Genomic DNA, 18005 nt, shown 5'->3' with positions numbered 1-18005 from the left:
AGAGAGAATGCGCACAAGTGCAAGCCACTAGGTCTAGGACTCAAACCATGGTTGGCAATGTAGAGTCTAGTGCCTTTAACCACCATGCCACCTGTTGGCTCCCCTAAATAAAGGTTTTTTTTTCCCTTTCTTTTCTTTTTCTTTTTTAAAAGAAGACTCAAGTGAGAAAAAGAATCAAAAGAAAGAAAAGTGCTCACGTTGTGCCCAGGGGCCAGACCTATGGCCAGAGCACGTGGGGAGGGCTGCAGACCTATGACCCCATCACAAGAATTGAGAACAACAACATATAAGACTTTAAAAAGAAAGGAAGGAACAACTTCCATTATTTCACAAAATAAAGAGACAGTAAAAACCAGCTTTAATCTCTTCTGAATAACTTATCCAAACTCACCCCAATTTCTTCACATACTCTAGATACCCAATAAGGATCTCATGGTAAACGGCTGTCCGGAGGCATCGGGGCCGGAAGAAATGAATACTGTCCAGGTAAGAGATGTACACACGCCTGTGGGGGGAAAGCATTTTAGGTTCAGGTGCCCCTCGAACAGGAAACCAGACACAAGCACCCAAACCCCGCCAGACCTGAGTGCTGCTTTGAGAGTGGTTGCCAACACTACCAAACGTGGCGAAATGCCAACTGCTGGATCCACTGCCACCCCCGAGACAGAATTTGATCTCTGCCAGTGAACAGAAGAGATGGGACTGCTGGCTGTGGAGGCTCGGCACAGAGGCAAGCTCCTTCCTCTCAGCCCCTGCAACTGAGACTTGCCAAAGGACTCTTGGGGGAGACACTTCACCTGCACAGGTGCTTCAGCTGTCTCTTCCCCTGGCTCCCTAGTTTAACTGCCTTAGGTAGGACAGCAAGCCCAGGTCCCATGTGCACTCACAACACAAAAGGTGCCCGGCCCAGCCATCAACACCTTGCGTCTGCACTAGTTCAGTAAAAACCCAAACCAACATTTGGCTAGCTGGCAGTGGCTTCCCTTATTTTAGTCTGGTGCTAAAGCACACAGGGCCCACTAAGCCACCCAGACCCTTGGTCTGCTCCGGGGGACACATAGAAGAAGGGAGAGGCTACCTTGTGTTGGGAGGGGGGCAGTCGGAGCCATACTCCTGGACATGCATGCCAAAGAAGCACACATCCACGCCGTCGATTTCCTCAAAAGCAAAGAGAGCTTTGGTTCGGTATGGGAACGATTCAGACATTTCTCCAGAATCCACGAATCTGAAAAAAAGCCAGAGCCCGATGTCTGTAACATTACTGCTAGCAAGGTGCTTTACCAACTCAGCCTGCTGTTCTCAGCCTGGTCAGTGACAAGAGACAAAGGCCTAGCCAGCTCTCATGCTCCAGCCCAGGGCCTCCCCGCAGCCTGGGGTTCAATTCTTTCTGGCCCTGTCTCGCTTAGCCAGGAATCACACCTCTGCTCATCCACCTGGAATTCTGAGCACAGTGCCAGTTCTACGCCAGCCCCTGTGGATCTCTGAGCGACGCCCTCACCCCGGAGCACCCGGCAGTGGGCAGGGTCCAGCCAGCAGGTGTGAGGAGGCTCCCGTCGCCCCGTAGAAAACAGAGCACACCAACCGTGACTTCATCCCAGGCTTGACCTCCACCGTCTTGTCTGAACTGGCCACCACTCTGACAAAAACCTCCCCAGCTTCTGGGTGATTCTGGCGCCGCAAAAACTTGTTCACTCGGTCTTCCAGGTGGTTTCCCAACCGTGTGGTCTGCAGTCCTAGAAAATCCAGAAGGAGCAGATGAGAGGGCTCAGAAAGGGCTCCTGAGACGGTGGCCGAGAACACAGACCCCGTCTGTCAGTCAGTCTGTGGAGTCTGATGCTTTAGAGTAATCGTGTTCTCCTGACACAGGCCTAGCCTGCCTGGGATGTGAGCATGGCATGGGCGGGTAGCCCCTGCCCTGGTCGCCACACCGCCTCCTGAACACTGTTTATGTACAGGGTGTTTGTTTCCATCTTTGTCTAGCAGTTGGGGCAGAAGAGCCACAGAAGTGGCCTCAAGTCTGACAGGGACAGTGGAGTGGGATGAAGGGATAAAGGCACAAGGTGGGACCCCTGAGCCCCAAAGAGGCAGGGAGGCAGCTGGTGCCATGAGCTTGGTCCTGGTCTGGGGCTGTCTTCCCAGACTGCACTGGTTACTGTGTCCTGCCCTGGAATCTGCTGGAAGAACTCTAACAACCCAGGGGAACTTGCCACTGCTGTCCAGAAGCAGGGCGGGTACAGCCATAGGGAGGGGATGGTGCAGGTGCAACCAGGGACCAGGTCCCCTGGTCCTGAGAGTCCCTGGTGCAGTCTAAACGGAGGCACAGGACATTTCAGGACTGACTCATCAAGTACCAGCCAGGAAAGGCTTGCTGGAGGAACTCCAACACCTGGACAGGGTGGGCATGTTGGCAGTGCCCAAACTTCGTCACCTGGAGGCAGGGTGGGCATGGTGGCAGTGCCCAAACTCTGTCACCTGGAGGTGGGGCAGGCATGGTGGCAGTGCCCAAACTTGGCCAAGGTTGCCACTTCAGGCAGGGGAAGCGAATCTCTGGGCTTGGAGGAAGGAGGCCTCCCTGCGTATCTCCTGCTTCCCTCTCTACCCAGTGACAGCACCAGCATGGCACTGTGACTGGGATTGTCCTGGGAACGCCTTACACCCAAGACCAGGAGGGAAAGCCACAAGAGATACAAGGTGACCGCTAGCAGATGACAGGATTAAAAGAGTGTGTTTATCTGGTGATTTTCAAGCCACCAGGTCCAGTCACAGTGTCAGCCCTGTGGGAATCCAGCATCTTCACCACCATGCCACCTACTGACCCCAGACAATGGGATTTTAAAGTTTTCTTCTTTCCCGAGTTTTGATACTTCTGACGCTGATGAACAACATAAAGAAATCATTTGGGATTTCAGAAGATTCCTCGCCAAGGTAAGTTAGTTATAATTCAATAAGTCATTTAGAAAGAAAACCAGGGGTGGGGCTGGCAGGTGGCATGGTGGTTAAAGGCACTGGACTCCCACATGGCCGACTGCAGTTTGAGTCCCAGACCTGGCGGCTTGCTCTCTCCCTTTCTCTTTCTCTTCCTGTCTCTCTCTGGTAAAATTTAAATAATAACAAATAATTCTTTGAGGAAAGAAGAAAAGAGAAAAAAAGGAAAGGAAAGGGCAGGGCAGAGCTGGGCAGGGAACCAGGACAGCCCCACAGCCCAGCAGTTAAGGGAGCTAAGCCCTCACACGACTCACTGAGCACTCTCTTTCACGCTTGCTCCTTTGTCCGGGATCTGCCAGCCTCAAGGACTGGAGGAAGGGGCTCGGGGCAGGGGCAGAGCCTGGGATGGAGTGCCTCTTTCTCTGTCTCTCTCGTATGCACATACACACTTTATCATGAATAACTGGATAATAAAAAATACGATGGCAAAGAAAGAAACACCCCATGGAGGGTGGGCCGGGTAGGTGGTGCAGTGGTTAAGGTGGCCGAATCCCACGTGGCTGACTGTGCAGTTGAGTCCTGGACTTGGCGGCTTGACAAGCATGCTGAGAGTGCGTGCATGCCCAAAATCTTGAGAGGAGGGATAGAGAAGAGACTGGCATGGCCATCCCCCCGGGGGTGGGTGGGTGGGTGATTTCTCACTTTCTGTGCTCGCCAGAGAGACAGAAAGCGAGAAATCAGCCCCCACGGGGATGGCCACGCTACATTCTCCTGGGATCTTGGGCACATGTACATGTGCCTGGTGTGAATTTTAAGCCACTGGGTTGAAGACTTGAACTGCAGTCAGCCATGTGGGAGTCCACCGACATAAGAGCTATGCCATCTGCTGGCCCCAAGGGTAAAGGATTTGTAAAGCTGTAAAACTCAGGGGAGGGACCAGTCAGTGGCAGGGGAGTGAAACATGGCACTCTCTGAGGCTGACGCACGTAGGAAGGCTCTGGATTTCCACCGAAGAGTGCCCCGAGTGTGCCAAGCTTGCCTGTGCCCACTGTCTTGGGCTGGGGGATGCAGGCCGGTACATGTGGACCCTGCCGGAAGAGCTGTTTCTCCCTCAGAAGAGACTGAGATGAGGCAAGGGGCACCTGTGATCTCCTGTGGCCTCTGAGGGAGAGCTACTCTCTCTGCTGTGCACGCATGCACTGCCTCCTCCTTTTTTAAACGAGAGAAAGAGAGTGAGAGACATTTCTGACGGGGCCTCACCATGCCACAATCCTCAGGCCCAGCCACTCAGCTAGCCAGGAGCAGGGCACACACCCAGACCCAGCCTCCCAGGTGGCCCTGGCCATGGTGGCAGCGCCCTCCCACCTGCACCGCTGAGGCCGGGCTCTGAGCCTTCGTGTAGCACCCCAGTGGCCGACGACCACCCTGAGGAAAAGTCGTAGATGCGTGGGGACTCTCAGACTCGCAAGCTGTGCCGCCAGTTCTTGGTGAGGACCTGAAGAAAAGCCCCAGTTCTCATCCTACACTGCTGCTCGGGAAGCTTTCCTCCCTTGGGAAGTGACTTGTGGTTCCAGTTAGGCCACGGTACGGGGTCACGGTACAGGGTCACTTGCCCTTCCCCTGGGAGTAAGGCCCTCACACTATGGCTTTCAAATACAAATGGAAGGAATCAACCTTTTAAGCTAGGTCTTCACACACACACACACACACACACACACACACACACACACACACCCCTCCCCCATCTCCTGAATCAACTGTGCTCTACACACATTTATTTATTTACTTTGCTGTAGGGCATGTGCACTAGCTAGTGAGAGGGGGAGGGGAGAAAGAGGAAGTAAGAAAGCACTCCCCAAGGGGGATGGCCATGCCACAATCCCTCCTTTGTTCTCCTCCATCCTCCTTCTGGGATCTTGGGTATCCGCCCACCCACACACATGATTTTCAAGCTGCTGGGTCTGGGATTAAAACCACGAAGTCGGCCATGTGGGACTCAGCTGCCTTAGCTACCACAGCGCCAGCTGGCTGTACTTTCATCGACCTGAACTTAGTTCCTCTGTGGTATGTGGCAGGGTGGACGGTCAGTTGTTCTGAACCTGTTCACCGAGCAGTTGGTTGGAAGGCAGCTTAGACGCTGAGCTGGTGCGAACTTCAAGAAAGTCTACCTTTGTGACCCACAGCCACTAACAAAGAGCATACAGATACCTTTCTACAGATAAGCAAGGGCAACCTGGGTCATGTAAGGCCCTCTCTCACATCAATGTGCTTTGTCTACAGTTCTCCCACTCACTGCCGCTTTCTGGGTACTGGGTGAGTGGACAGCTTGTGCTCAATCCCACACAGACCTGGCCCCATCCTCTGAGCCCTGACTGCTGGTCTCCTGAGGCCCGGCTCTCTGTGCCGAGCTGTTGTGGTTATCAAAGCTTGGACCTGGGAATGTTTTCTTCTCACTTGCTGAACTGCTTGAGTTATTCCACTCAGAATGGAAGGGTTCTCCACTGGAGGCCGCAGGGCCCCCAATGGGACACTGGGTATAGCCTGGAGGCATTTCTGAAGAGCGCAGCCCTGGGGGGGTGTGTGGCGCTTGGCAGGTGAGGGTGGAGGGTAGGGATGTGGATCAGTTGCATGACATGCAGAATGGTCTCAGAGCCCCCAAACAGTCAGGCCCCAATGCCCATGTGGCATTGACAGGCAGCCCTGCCCTTCTCTGAGACGTCTCCCCACAGTAGCCAGGTCCACCAGCTGAGGTGACCCCATGGTGTTAATGGAGGCAGATCCATTACAGGGACTCTGGGCTTAGGCTCGCAGCATGAAGCCTCCACGGTGGCTCTCCCTTCTGCTCTGTCTCTTCCCACTCCCAATTCCTCACATGGCCCTGGTTCTTGCAGGGAATCCCCTGAGAGACACTCTGTTTGCCTGTCCACCAGAGAAGGTGGCAGCTGCAGGGCGGTGGGTAAGTGCATGTGAGACCTCACTGAGTGTGCTCGCTGGTCAGCCTGGAGGGACAGCCACGGGACACCTAGCTGCAGGAGGCAGCCCCCAGGACTGCAGAACTTGGCCTGTAAGATTCAGCAATCATGAATTTTTCTTCTTTCCCCTTTATGAAAGGGAGGGAGGAAAAGAGGGAGCGATAGATGGGTGGACAGACAGACCGATGGGCCTTGCCATGTCACAACAGTCCTGCGTCCCCAGTCTCAGCCAGGACCACTGGCACGCCAATGTGCCCAGCGTGGGTGTGCTGAGGTTGCATGGAACCAAACTCCAGCCTCTCATGCCGCTTCCAGTCTCTCATGGGCTGGTGGTATCTACAGCACTAAGGTGAGTCAATAATCATCAACTTTTGAAAATACTACTATCTCTTTTAAAAGTCTCCTTAGGAAAAGTTATTTCTAGCAGTGACAAGCTGCTCTCTCTACTTACGAACAGGCCTGTGGAACATGTCCCTGCTGAGGAACAACTTGGGGATGTGGTTTCTCCTGGGAAAGGGACAAGCCCACCAGCTTCATACAGGCCAGGTGCCCAACACTCTTGGGTAAGTGGACAATTTCCGGCATAGCCAAGGGCTCACTGTCTTACAGCAGCAGGACCCAGCACTCCCTTGCTGACCCATGGCAGCCCACACAGAGCCAGGGCACAGAGTGGGTGGCCATGGCACTACATGTAGGTATTAAGGGCGGGTCTTAGTTTTAGGCTATTTGAGAAGGATCTGCTGACATTTCTCAGAACAAACTTTACAGGAACTTAAGTTCTGTGAACTTCGTCTATTAATAAAATGTGAACTGATCACGAAGCTGACTTTCATATAAGGATCAAATCAATGCGTCTCTTTTAGGGTAAGGCAAAAGAAAGCACAAAGTATTAGGAGAGAGAGAAAAACTTCTGACAAATGAGTTTCAAAATAGCATGCTGAATAGTGGCAGTGAGAGGCTGAGAAAATTTACACAAGTGCCTAAAACCTATAGCCCTGGAAATAGATTTTTTAAAGAATTATTTTATTTAACTTTATTTATTTTAGTTTGACCTTAGAGGGACAGAGTGAGAGTGAGAGAGAGAGGGAGGGAGGGAAAGTGAGAGAGCAAACTGCCAGGTCTGGGACTTGAACGGTGGTGGGCCATGTGGGAGTCCCGCATGCTTAACCACTACGTCACTTGCTGGCCCTGAAACAGTTTTTTTTTTTTTTTTTTTTAATGAACTTACTCTTAGCACTGAATTTGTTTTCTTTTCGGGGTCTGCCACTTTTCTTCAAGCAGTTGTCACACACGAAGCTGCAGAAAATGATGAGCGTGATCAGATTACATACAACAGTGACAGTTGCCAACCCAATAAATGCAGTGTTTGGGTACTCTGTTGGTGGTTTAAACCGCGTCACCGCATCACCGTGGAGAGAAGAAAGAGGGAGACTGCTCTGACTCTATAGTTTCTGAAACAGGCAATGTAGAAGCAATTGCCAGCTCTCTTAGTTGTGGAATCCTTACTGATACAAGGAGAGCGGATGTAGCCGCCTGGCCCGCCCTTCCTCAGCTCTGGGCAGTACTGCTTCTCCCTTTTCCAAGACCACAGGAGATTACTCACCCTGAGGGCCAAATGATGTCATAGTGCAGAACGCAAATCTGATGCATCTTCCGGCCACACTCCTTGCAATCAACAAAACTAGGAGACAAAGGAACACAGGGCTGCATTCGCAGAACCATGCCTCCCATGTGACTCGCAGGGCCCACACGCGAACCCCCCAGCTCTGGGTCACTCAGAGGGCCTCTGATGAGAACGTGTGTGCTGACTGACTCAACTGTATTTTCCAAACATATCTGTATCATATTTCCTGCAGGAAAAGGCTCTCTTCCCTTGTACAAATGCCCCGTTCTTTTCTCCCAAACTCCCTTTGCAAACAAATAAAACCACTTTAAAAAATTACTGGGGCCATCAGGTGGCATGGTGGTGAAGGCACTGGACTCCCACATGGCTGACTGCGGTTTGGGTCGTGGACCTGGTGGCCTTCGTACTTTCCCTCTCTTTCTTTCTCTGTGTCTCACTGGTCGAAGTTAAAAAAGAAATGTAATACTAAAAATAAAATAAAATAATTCAATAAGTAATTCTTAAAAAACAAAATTACTGTGATAGGGACCAACAGGTGGCATGGAGGTTAAGGTGGCTGGAGATTTCACACACCTTTTTTTTCTTTGGAGAGGTTTTTGCTATAGGGCGCGTGCGCTCCAGAAAGCAAGAAATCACCCCCCCACAGGGATGGTCACGCCACAATCCCTTCTCTTCCAGTCTCCTCTCAGGATCTTGGGCACACACGCACAAATGCCTGGTGTTGAGTTTAAGCCATCGGGCCTGGGATTTGAACCACAGTCGACTACATGGGAGTCCAGCAATGCAGTCATTGCGTTAAATGCTGGTCCCGATTTCACACACCTTAAAACTGACTAAAAATGGAGAACACTTCCAGTGCTGTAAACATTTGCCTTTAAGTCTAAGACTCCTCAGGGTACTGCCAGGCTGGGGCAGCCACACAGGCCCGATGCCCAGGAGATGCATGCTCTGTGATGGTCGTGAAGGGCAGAGGTCAAGCCCTAGTCAGTGCCCAGGGACGGGCTCCAGTGCACTGCCCGTCTCCCACCGCTCCGGGAGAGAGCAGGGACATCAATTCTCTACTCCACTCAGAGGCAGCTCATGCCATGGCACACTTGGAACCTGCCATCTCCAGGAGCCACCTCACCTGGGTATCTGTCTTAACCATCATGAGATTCCGAGGGCAGAATCTTTGCTACGTTCGGCTCACTCCCTACTGATCTGACAGCTCACACTCCCCAAACGCTGAGGGACTAGAAATTATCTTGGTTCCTGGAACCTTCCTGGTGAACATTCAGGCCCTTGCCAGTTTCTCTACTGCTGCACATGCTCTGCAAGCCTTCAGCCACGACCCACCCTGACCCAGCCTCCTTGCCCACTGTCTGGCATCTAGCATTTGAGTGTAACATATTTTAGAATTGCAACCTGCACATACATTGTCAGGAAACTAAAATCCATGCAGGGGAGGATGTAATGTGAGGAGAGAAGCAGGAAATGAGGAAAAACAATTCACGGGTCACTAAAGGCACAGGAGGGGTCAGATGTGGTGGCACAGCAGTAACACATTGCTCTGTGATGCCAGAGTCATAGAGGAAGGGCACAGGTTCATGTCCCGAGGTCTCGTACATGCCAGATATGTGACTCTCTCTGGCTGGCCGAGTCTGAACACAGGATCACAATGTGAAGACCCTTTTGGGGATGCCCCTTCTTTCTCTCCTGGAATAAAGGGGGGAGCCAGCCAGTGGCATTTTAGTTAAGGTGGCTGGATCCCATATAGCTGACTGCCATTCAAGTTCAAGTCTCAGAACTGGGAGCTTGAAAATTACATCAGGCACGTGTGTGCTCGAAATTACAAGAGGATGAGGGACTATGGCATGGCCATCCCTCTTGAGGGAGGTGTTCTTTCTTCCTCCCCACCCTCAGTGAGCACATGTGGCACACTCACTGGCACACTAGGAATATAACACAGGGAAAGCTCTGCACAGGCAGGGTTGGGGTCTCTGCACCAGCACCTCATGGCAGCTGCAGCTCTAGCACTGGTATAATGCCCACGCCTGGGTTCTAGGCAGTGGCAGAGACTTACTAAAGAACCTCCTGAGAGTAAAGCTAGGTTTTCAAAGGCACCCAGAGACAGTCTTGGTTTCCATGGCTGCAATCAGCCTCCCTGCTCCACGGCTTGGGACATGCCACAAACCACACAGCCCAAACACCCAATGTCACTGAAGGTCACCGAGGCTGCTGCCCACCAAGCAGCGTCAGATGGGTGCTTACCACGGGGGCAAAACCAGTGAGTAGAGCTGTGCATCGGGGTGACTCGGCTTAGGGATCTTGACAGGCTGTCATACTGAAGGGATTCGGAAGCCTCTTTAAGGGCTATTGTAAGATGCACATGGCAAATACAGCACTCTCATTCACCACGGTGGAAAAATAAAGTATATGATAATGGCTTTAAAACATAAGCTATAGCAAAGACATATGCTTCTATTTAGTTTTAGAAAGTGGCTTCAAAGAGGTTTTCCTTCTGCTTTCTCTCTGAACGATACTAGTAGCACTGCTTACCAAATAATTCTAACCTTTGGTCTTGTCTCTAAATACACTAAATGGCTTCATTAAAGATACCCACGACCATATTACAGAGATTATAACAGAAAAAAAACCCAATGATGTAATTTCCTGGTGTCAACATTCAATAATTAGAGGGGCTGGCAGGTGGCATGGTGGTTAAGGGTGCTAGACTCCTACATGGCCGGCTGTGGTTCAAGTCTGTACCCGGCGGCTCATGTTCTCTCTCTCTCTCTCTCTCTCATACTCTGTCCCTCTCTGGTCCAACTAAAATAAATAAATAAAACAAATAAAGTTCAATAAAATAACTCTTTTAAAAAGAAATCAATATTTAGAGGAGGCCACAGATGGCGTGGTGGTTAAGGTGCTAGAGTCCCACTTGGCTGACCATGGTTCAAGTCCCAGAGCTTGCGGCTTACTTTCTCATTTACTCTCTCTCTCTTTCTCTGGTCAAATTGAAAAATAATAATAATTAAAATTAAATAATTATTTTGAAAAATTCAATAATTAGAGTACATATTACAGAGAAAAATATATTTTGTGTGATTTAAAAAGAATCTACAACTAAAAGATAATGAGTAGCTTCCCTCACCCAAAACCAAAACTTCAAAGTCATAAAGTCAAAAGAAATAACTATATACTCACGGTTCAGGATCCAAGGTATCGTTTTTCTTCTTTTCAAACTGATCCTTTGAAATTGTCCTTATTTAAAAACACAAAAAAGAAAATAATTAATTAACTAAAATTTATCAACCAAGTATAAACTGCATGATCTCTGGAATATTCTGTAATTAGTTCTTCAACTATGAAGGGGCTTCAAAAAGTTTGTTGAAAAAAGTAAGTATGGGTTTATTTTGGTAGAAAACATACTAAAGTTGGGCAGCCTGTGGTGTGGTGATGACAACAGCTAGATCCCACATGGCCAATCAAGCAGTTTGAGTCCTAGACCTGGCAGCTTTGAAAACACGTCGGGTGTATGTGTGTGTGCATGCCCAGAATCTTAAGAAGGAAATGGATGAGGGAGACTATGGAATGGCCATCTCCTCCGCCCTCAGGGTGACCTCTCTCTCTCTCTCTTTCCGGTGACCATATGTGCCCTAGTGTCCTACAGCAAAAACTAAAATGGATGTTGAAATTTATACATAGTTTCTTCCTAATACCCATTTTTCCATAAACTTTTTTTTTTTTTGAGAGGTTTTCACTATAGGGCGCGTGCGCTTGCCAGACAGAGAGAGACATAGAGACAGAAAGCGAGAAATCACCCCCTAGGGGGGATGGCCACGCCGCAATCCCCTCTCCTCCATTCTCCTCTCAGGATCTTGGGCATGCTCGCACGTGCGCCCGGCGTGAGTTTTAAGCCACCGGGTCCGGGATGCGAACCGCGGTCGACTACATGGGAGTCCAGCGACATAGCCATTACATTAACTGCTGGTTCCCCATAAACTTCCTCAAGACGTTTTAAATACGTAAAAATAAATTATGGTCACCTGAAATCTCGAGTAGATGTAATGGTGAAATTAACAAAAAATTTAGCTCCATGAAAAGCACTATCATTTTTTTCATATATCCCACTGCTATTGATTTTCCATATATTTTCTTTTTTTGGGGAATGTCCTCCCAACTATTATCAGCTTTACTGTAAGATTTAATTAAGACTAGTCAATACATAATGGCAAGATCATATTGAGACTCAAACCCATTCATTTTCAACCAAATCTATATGGTGAATGGCTACCGGAAGTTGAGAATATTGACGTAACCAATTCTTGGAATCACAGTATTCCCCAATGCAGCAAAGCTGGCGCTGATTTGGGGCTACTTCAGTTATTCTGAAAGGGCTGGACATGTGGGTTCTTATTGTTCCTTGTTATCACCGATGTATTTTGTAAATTACTCTTGAATGACAGAATTGTATTATCTAATTATTATTTTTTGTAAATTCCTAGAGGGCACATGTGCTCATCAGAGAGAGAGAGAAGAGAGGGAAAAAGGACCCGGCAGTGAGGCTCGTTCCCACCACAACCCCTTCTCCTTAATCTCTCTGTCCTGGTGGGTTTAGACAGACATGGAGACATGTCTAGTGTGTTTTTGAAGCTGCCAGGGCCAGGATTATTATTACAGCCTGCCATCTGGGATCTGGCTTCCCTTAACCACCATGCCATGGGGCTGGCCCTATATAATCCAATCATCAATTACATAATTAGATCAAAGAAATAAAACGATAAGGGAAATAAAAATAAATGCAATGTGTAGAATTTTTTTTCCCTAACATGTAGAATTTCTGTCATTTTGGTCTGTGTGTCTTCTAAGTGGCTAGGTTTGTTGTGTGTCTGACTCAAGTGAAGTTACACTGCAGAGTAAGCACCCAGCCCTCTGGAAACTGCACCCACGGTGGAGCTGTCTGCCTGTGGGGGGCAGTCACACAGCGGCTAGACTTCCAGGATGGCTGGAGTTGCTGAAGACTGGGAAGACCAGTTTGGAGAGAACTGAGAACCCTCGCACACTGCAAACATGGGCAGATATGGTGGCTGGCAAGTCTCTGAGGTATTTCAAGCACATCAATGAGCTGACCATCTCATCTCTGTGTGTGTTTTCTGGCCCCACTCTGACCAACTGTCACTCACGGCTAACTTCATCTGAGGGTAGGTAAGCCTTGGGAAGAGAGGGCAAATGGACACACATCCTTTCCACGATGGAGCTTACGAGCAATGGTCCAAGTACGGCCAGGATGCAGGACATTTACACCTTAGGCCCCCAAAATGGCATTAGACAATAGTGCAGTCTCATTGATCCAACTTAAAGGATGGAGGGTTAAGGAGCAGAGCAGCTAAATGCAAAAGATGGTGTGTACATACAAAACTCTCGTTTGCTACTGCCGGTTCTACAGACAGGGCTACCTGGCTTCTTAACTTAATCTGAAAATTTACAACTTCTCCAAATGGAAGTTGAAAACCACTAGGGAAAAAAATTCTTTTAAAAGGAGATGGACTAAGGTTAAGTGGGAGGTACCGACAGCCCTGCTTTCAGTGGGGAGAGGAACGCAGAGGTGCATGGCAGATGTTCGGGTGGAACACCTCCGTCTCCCGGTGTAAATACGTATGTACACGTGCACTCCAGTTAAGTGCGGGCACGGTTACTGGGAAAGGAGCACACAGCGCACAAGTCCAAATGGCAGCGGGCTTCCCTTTCCACTGTGAACTGAGGAACAATTCGGAGTCAACCCGCAAGAAAACGACAGAGGGTACTTACGTCTGGGGCTGTGAAGGGTCGTCACCCAGGGTCACATTCTCGCCCTGGATCTCTGTGAAACACTTCTCACAGAAATGATACCTGTCAGCAAGAAGGCCATACTTGGGTGAACTGGTCCATCATAACACACAGCCACCCAAGCAACGAAGCCACCAATCAGAGCAGGGCAGAGCACCACGACGAAGGGGGGGCGTTGTTGGTTGATTGATGGGTCAGTGAGGACAATGAAAGGAACAGGGGCAGGTGGGGAGGGGCAGGATTAGAAAACAGGGGAGGGAACAAATAGCACAGACACAAAGGTAAGACGCAAACACCGAGACAACACAAAGCAGAAAGCCAAGGCAAAGCATTGATTAGCATTCGGTCTCACTGCACGGTCACAGGCCACCCTCACTAACGATAGACAGGGCTCGGGTGGCTCCGACATGCAAATGTTCTCGACTAGAACTGCATGGAGCCTGAATTTAGGAATCTGAATTTTATAATGACTCAGAGAAGATCAAATACAACGCTAGGATTTGAGATGGAAAAATTGACTTTGAAGAAAATAATGTGACAGGAGGCTTTTAAAAAGCGATTTAAACTGAAATAGCTTTAATTTTTTTAAAATAGAAAATTTACACTTGATGGCAATTCAGAGATTTTTATTTCCAGTATTAAGCCAGATCTTTAAATGTATGAAGATGTTGAGCACCCAAAACTGGTTTTAAATTTTTCCTGTTATTTTTCTCATGTTAATCACTTAGTTAATTGTGTCATAATAGAAATGAAACCAAATCCATACTCTAGACAAACATTTAACAGAAATGCAGTCGGGGTCAAAGACTTTCCAGCCATTTATTGGTAAGACGAGAGAGGAAAAATTGTGATATATTGTATAAGCAATACAATATATATAACTATGCAAATAATCTGAAGGACTTTTAAAATTCAATTCTAAGCTTTGGTTGAAAATGTTTGGTACTGGGACCAATCATTCATCAATCTGAAATACTTAGTGAATGACAGTTCTCACTTGGTGACGACCCAAGTTAAACAAATTTAGAGTGATAATCTTTAAGGTACAATCTGCATTTGAGAAATTATCCATCACACCAATCACAGAGCCTAGGCTCAAGCTATCCAACAAGAACAATTAAAATAAAACTACTAAATGTTTGGAAAGGACATGAATGAGAAACCAACAAAAATGCAGACTGATGCTGCTTGAAACAAGACGAGTACACAAGAATACTGTAAAATAACAAGCTGAATGGAGGTGCATTATACAAGCAAAAAGAATGAGTGCGAGGTAGCGACGACGGCAGCACGAATGCGTTTTAGTGCTCAGAGCTAGGTCTACGAGATGCCAAGAAGGGTTAGTATTAGAGACACTGTGACAAGACTCGGAGCCCCAACACAAACTACAAAGGGCAGGATGAGACTGACGGCTGCAGTCCGGTGCTCGCTGAGCTACCAGAGCCGAGAAGAGGCATCTGCAGTTCCACTCGCCCGCCAGCTAGCCCGCTAGCCCGCCCGCCTGCTCACCCAGCTGCTAGTGCTGAGGCGTGGGCCACTGCTTGGCCAGTTTATCTGCATCACCACCAGCAGAGGTGCCCCACAGGTACCAACTCTAATCTTAATGAAATACACTAAGCATTCTGTCTGCACTATTTCAGTAACCAAATACAGATAGCAAATTTAAAGCATAAAACTTCGGAGCATGTGCACATTTTGAGAGTATTCAATTTTCCACATTTAATTGATGAAGAATATGATAGATTCACTGTAGGTAACAACTGGATTAATAAAAAGTTTCTTGCCGAGGCTAGTTTATTCAGGACCAATTTGATAAATATTTCTGCCAAGATTAAAAGCTCTGACCGGGAATAGATTAATGTTGTTTTTAAATACACATGCTTAAAATACACACACACACACACAATAGCAATATTCTGACCGTTCCTACTTTGCAAATATTCTTATGGAGTCTTAAAATTATATATTGAAAAGAATTTCCACGTGCAGGAAGACATGGTTGTCAGTGGCAATAAAGAATCAGAAGTTTATCAACTGTAAACCAATCCAGTGGCAACCAAATATGCAAACCAAACCAACCAAGCAAAAGCCCGACCCCTTGATGCCAAGTATTTCCATTTAAAGCACAAAGCTTAGAATGAGGGCTCTCGGCACTCTGGGCAGCTGGAAGAGAACTGCTGCACACACTTTGAAAGGAAATAGCAATAATCACATGTGAGTATGAACGATTTCAAAATCCTGGGCAAATAAAATTCTTCACTGTTACTCAAGCAGGACAAGCCCAGCAACAGCAGGAAAAGAGGAACTATAACCCCTCCTTTTCCAACAGGGGAAACCAACACACACGCAGAACGAAGCACTGAAGGTTGAATGGAGGCCCCTGGAGTGGTCTAGGAAGCTACGCTCTCTGTGTGGGACATCCTACTCTTGGGATGGGGAAGTGGGAGGGAGGGACAGAGCAATCACAGACTAGTGACTATCGCAAAGCGACTCCAGAGAAGTCAGAAATAGCAGCCTGTCCCTGTCTCAGAAGGGACAGGGAGCGTGGCTTCACTTTATTATCCTTCGGAGAGATAAAGGCAGACTTACAGAATGGGGAGTAGCCACTCACCCAGTCAAAGCAGGTGAAACGATCCTGGGAACCCATGGGTGACAGACGTTCATGCAGACCGCCCCATCTTATACCTAGTCCAAACTCTGTGCTCCATGAAATCACACAGAGATTCAGAAATTCACTTTTCAACCATAAAAGCCGAGATGACACTGTGCCTTGTACGAAGGCTGCAGCTGGATGGAAATGGAACTGCAGAGAAGCACTCCACACAGTCTGACGATGCGCACCCAGGATGCTGAGCTCAGCATCGTGAGCCTGTGTTATCTGGGTAACTTAACACATGGAGTAAGTTTTCAAATGCAGATTGTTCTCGGTATTGTACCGGTGTGTGAATAACTGCGGTACTGACAGATAAAGTATCTATAATAGTATCCATAGATACTAACTGGAAAAGCTACAGGACCATTCCCTCAACACGAGTTACTTTCCGACTTTCAAGTACAGAAACAAGTGCAAGGTAACCACGCATTAGTTTGTACAGTGTGACCTGTCTAAATGGTCTGTAGGACTCTCTTAAGTTTTTCTAAGTGCCCACATAGTTTAGGACTACGAGGGCCCAGACGACTATTCAAAAGGCCCCACGGTGTTTGTAAACTGGGACGAGACAGGCTGTAAGCAGGTGGCATTCGGAGTCGGGCCACTGCTTTCCTTGGGTTACGACACACTCATCTATCCGAGCCTAGTACTCTCGAGAGCACACCTGTGAAACCCACACATCTGTGAGGAGCCCTGTGTGTATGCTGTTAAAACATCATAAGACAGAATCCCTTTACTTGCATTTCCACTCACATGAAAAAGGCATTACTGTTGTTTAGGGAAAACGAAGTTCTGCTACACAGAAGTAAAACCTGACCCTTGAGAAGTTTCAAACCTGCCCTGTGTCTGCCTGCCCCTGCTGTGGGAGGCAGCCCCGCGCTGCTCCCACTGACCCTATCTGACTAGCTGTTCTCACCCTATGTGGCCAGCATCTGGGCAGAGCAGCAAATGCACATCCCAGAGGACCCTGGAACTGAAAAGGCCCTGAATGCTGCAGAGACAGGAACAAACAACCTGTTCTTCCTTCTAGACCAAAACCATGCTGGGCACACAGTATCAGGGGTGGCATTTTCAGGGTAAAATAGCTACTTGTCATCTGTTCTCCTAAATATCACAGTACCTTTATTTTGGTACCTAACAGCTTTCAAAGGGCATTCCTACTCATTAACTCAGTGGACACCTGACAGCCAGCATGAAGCCACCAGAGACGTTACTGTGTCTATATCCTGGGTGCAGCCGAGCTTGGCACGTTCGGGATGTATGGGGGTCGAAGGGCTAAAGCTATAAAGAAAGGGGCCAGGTTGGAAAATACCTGGTCACTATGGGAGAGACCCCATTATGGAGAGGCCAGGGTTTCATTTTAAACTTTATCTTAAAATGTTTCTACTGATGGGACCAGCATATGGCGTAATGCCTATGTCACTGGACTCCCACATAGTCGACTGCAGTTCAAGTCCTGGACCCAGTGGCTTAAACTCACACTGGGCGCATGTGCGTGCATGCCAAAGATCCCAAGAGGAGAATGGAGAAGGGACTGAGGTGTGGCCATCACCCCTGGAGGGGTGGTTTCTTGCTTTCTGTCTCCTTGTCTTTCTCTGGTGAGCGCACATACCCTACAGCAAAAACCTCTCAAAAGAAAAAAAAAAACATAATCAGAGGAAAAATCATCTCAAAGTTACAAATTTTTTAGGTCCGGGCGGTAACAAAAAGGCTTCTACCTCTTTAAACTATTAGAACATATGTAATAATTCTGACCAAACAAGAACAAAATAATCAAAATGCCAAACCCAGGTGCTGATATTTAATATTTGAATCTAAACACAAAGAACAGGCACACATCTTGGTCCCATAAAAAAAATCTAGGAATTATAAAGGGAGGTGACACTATCAAATGTGACCAAGAGTCACAGCTTATGCTTTAAGGCATGAAGCCCTCACACTTTGGCAACCTGTGGCCACTTAAAGGTATGGCTATAAACACGCTTGGTTTTTAAAACGACCCCAAACCACAGAAGGTGTATTTGTG

General features: G+C 48.1%; 1 protein-coding gene across 1 annotated transcript in view; it reads right to left on the bottom strand.

Annotated features, from left to right (window-relative positions):
- The window catches only part of CREBBP (CREB binding lysine acetyltransferase), a gene marked incomplete at its 5' end in the record, with an annotated part of 133216 nt that overhangs the window by 10889 nt on the left and 104322 nt on the right, over positions 1 to 18005 (bottom strand). The window contains 7 exon segments of the mRNA XM_027773232.1: positions 392 to 505; positions 1079 to 1225; positions 1583 to 1733; positions 7126 to 7193; positions 7501 to 7578; positions 10708 to 10764; positions 13312 to 13392. Coding sequence (XP_027629033.1) covers positions 392 to 505; positions 1079 to 1225; positions 1583 to 1733; positions 7126 to 7193; positions 7501 to 7578; positions 10708 to 10764; positions 13312 to 13392 — 696 coding nt within the window.

This window comes from Tupaia chinensis, unplaced genomic scaffold, assembly GCF_000334495.1.
Source record: "Tupaia chinensis unplaced genomic scaffold, TupChi_1.0 Scaffold000042_2, whole genome shotgun sequence".
Classification (NCBI taxonomy): Eukaryota; Metazoa; Chordata; class Mammalia; order Scandentia; family Tupaiidae; genus Tupaia; species Tupaia belangeri.
This window is presented reverse-complemented; position numbering and strand designations above follow the sequence as displayed.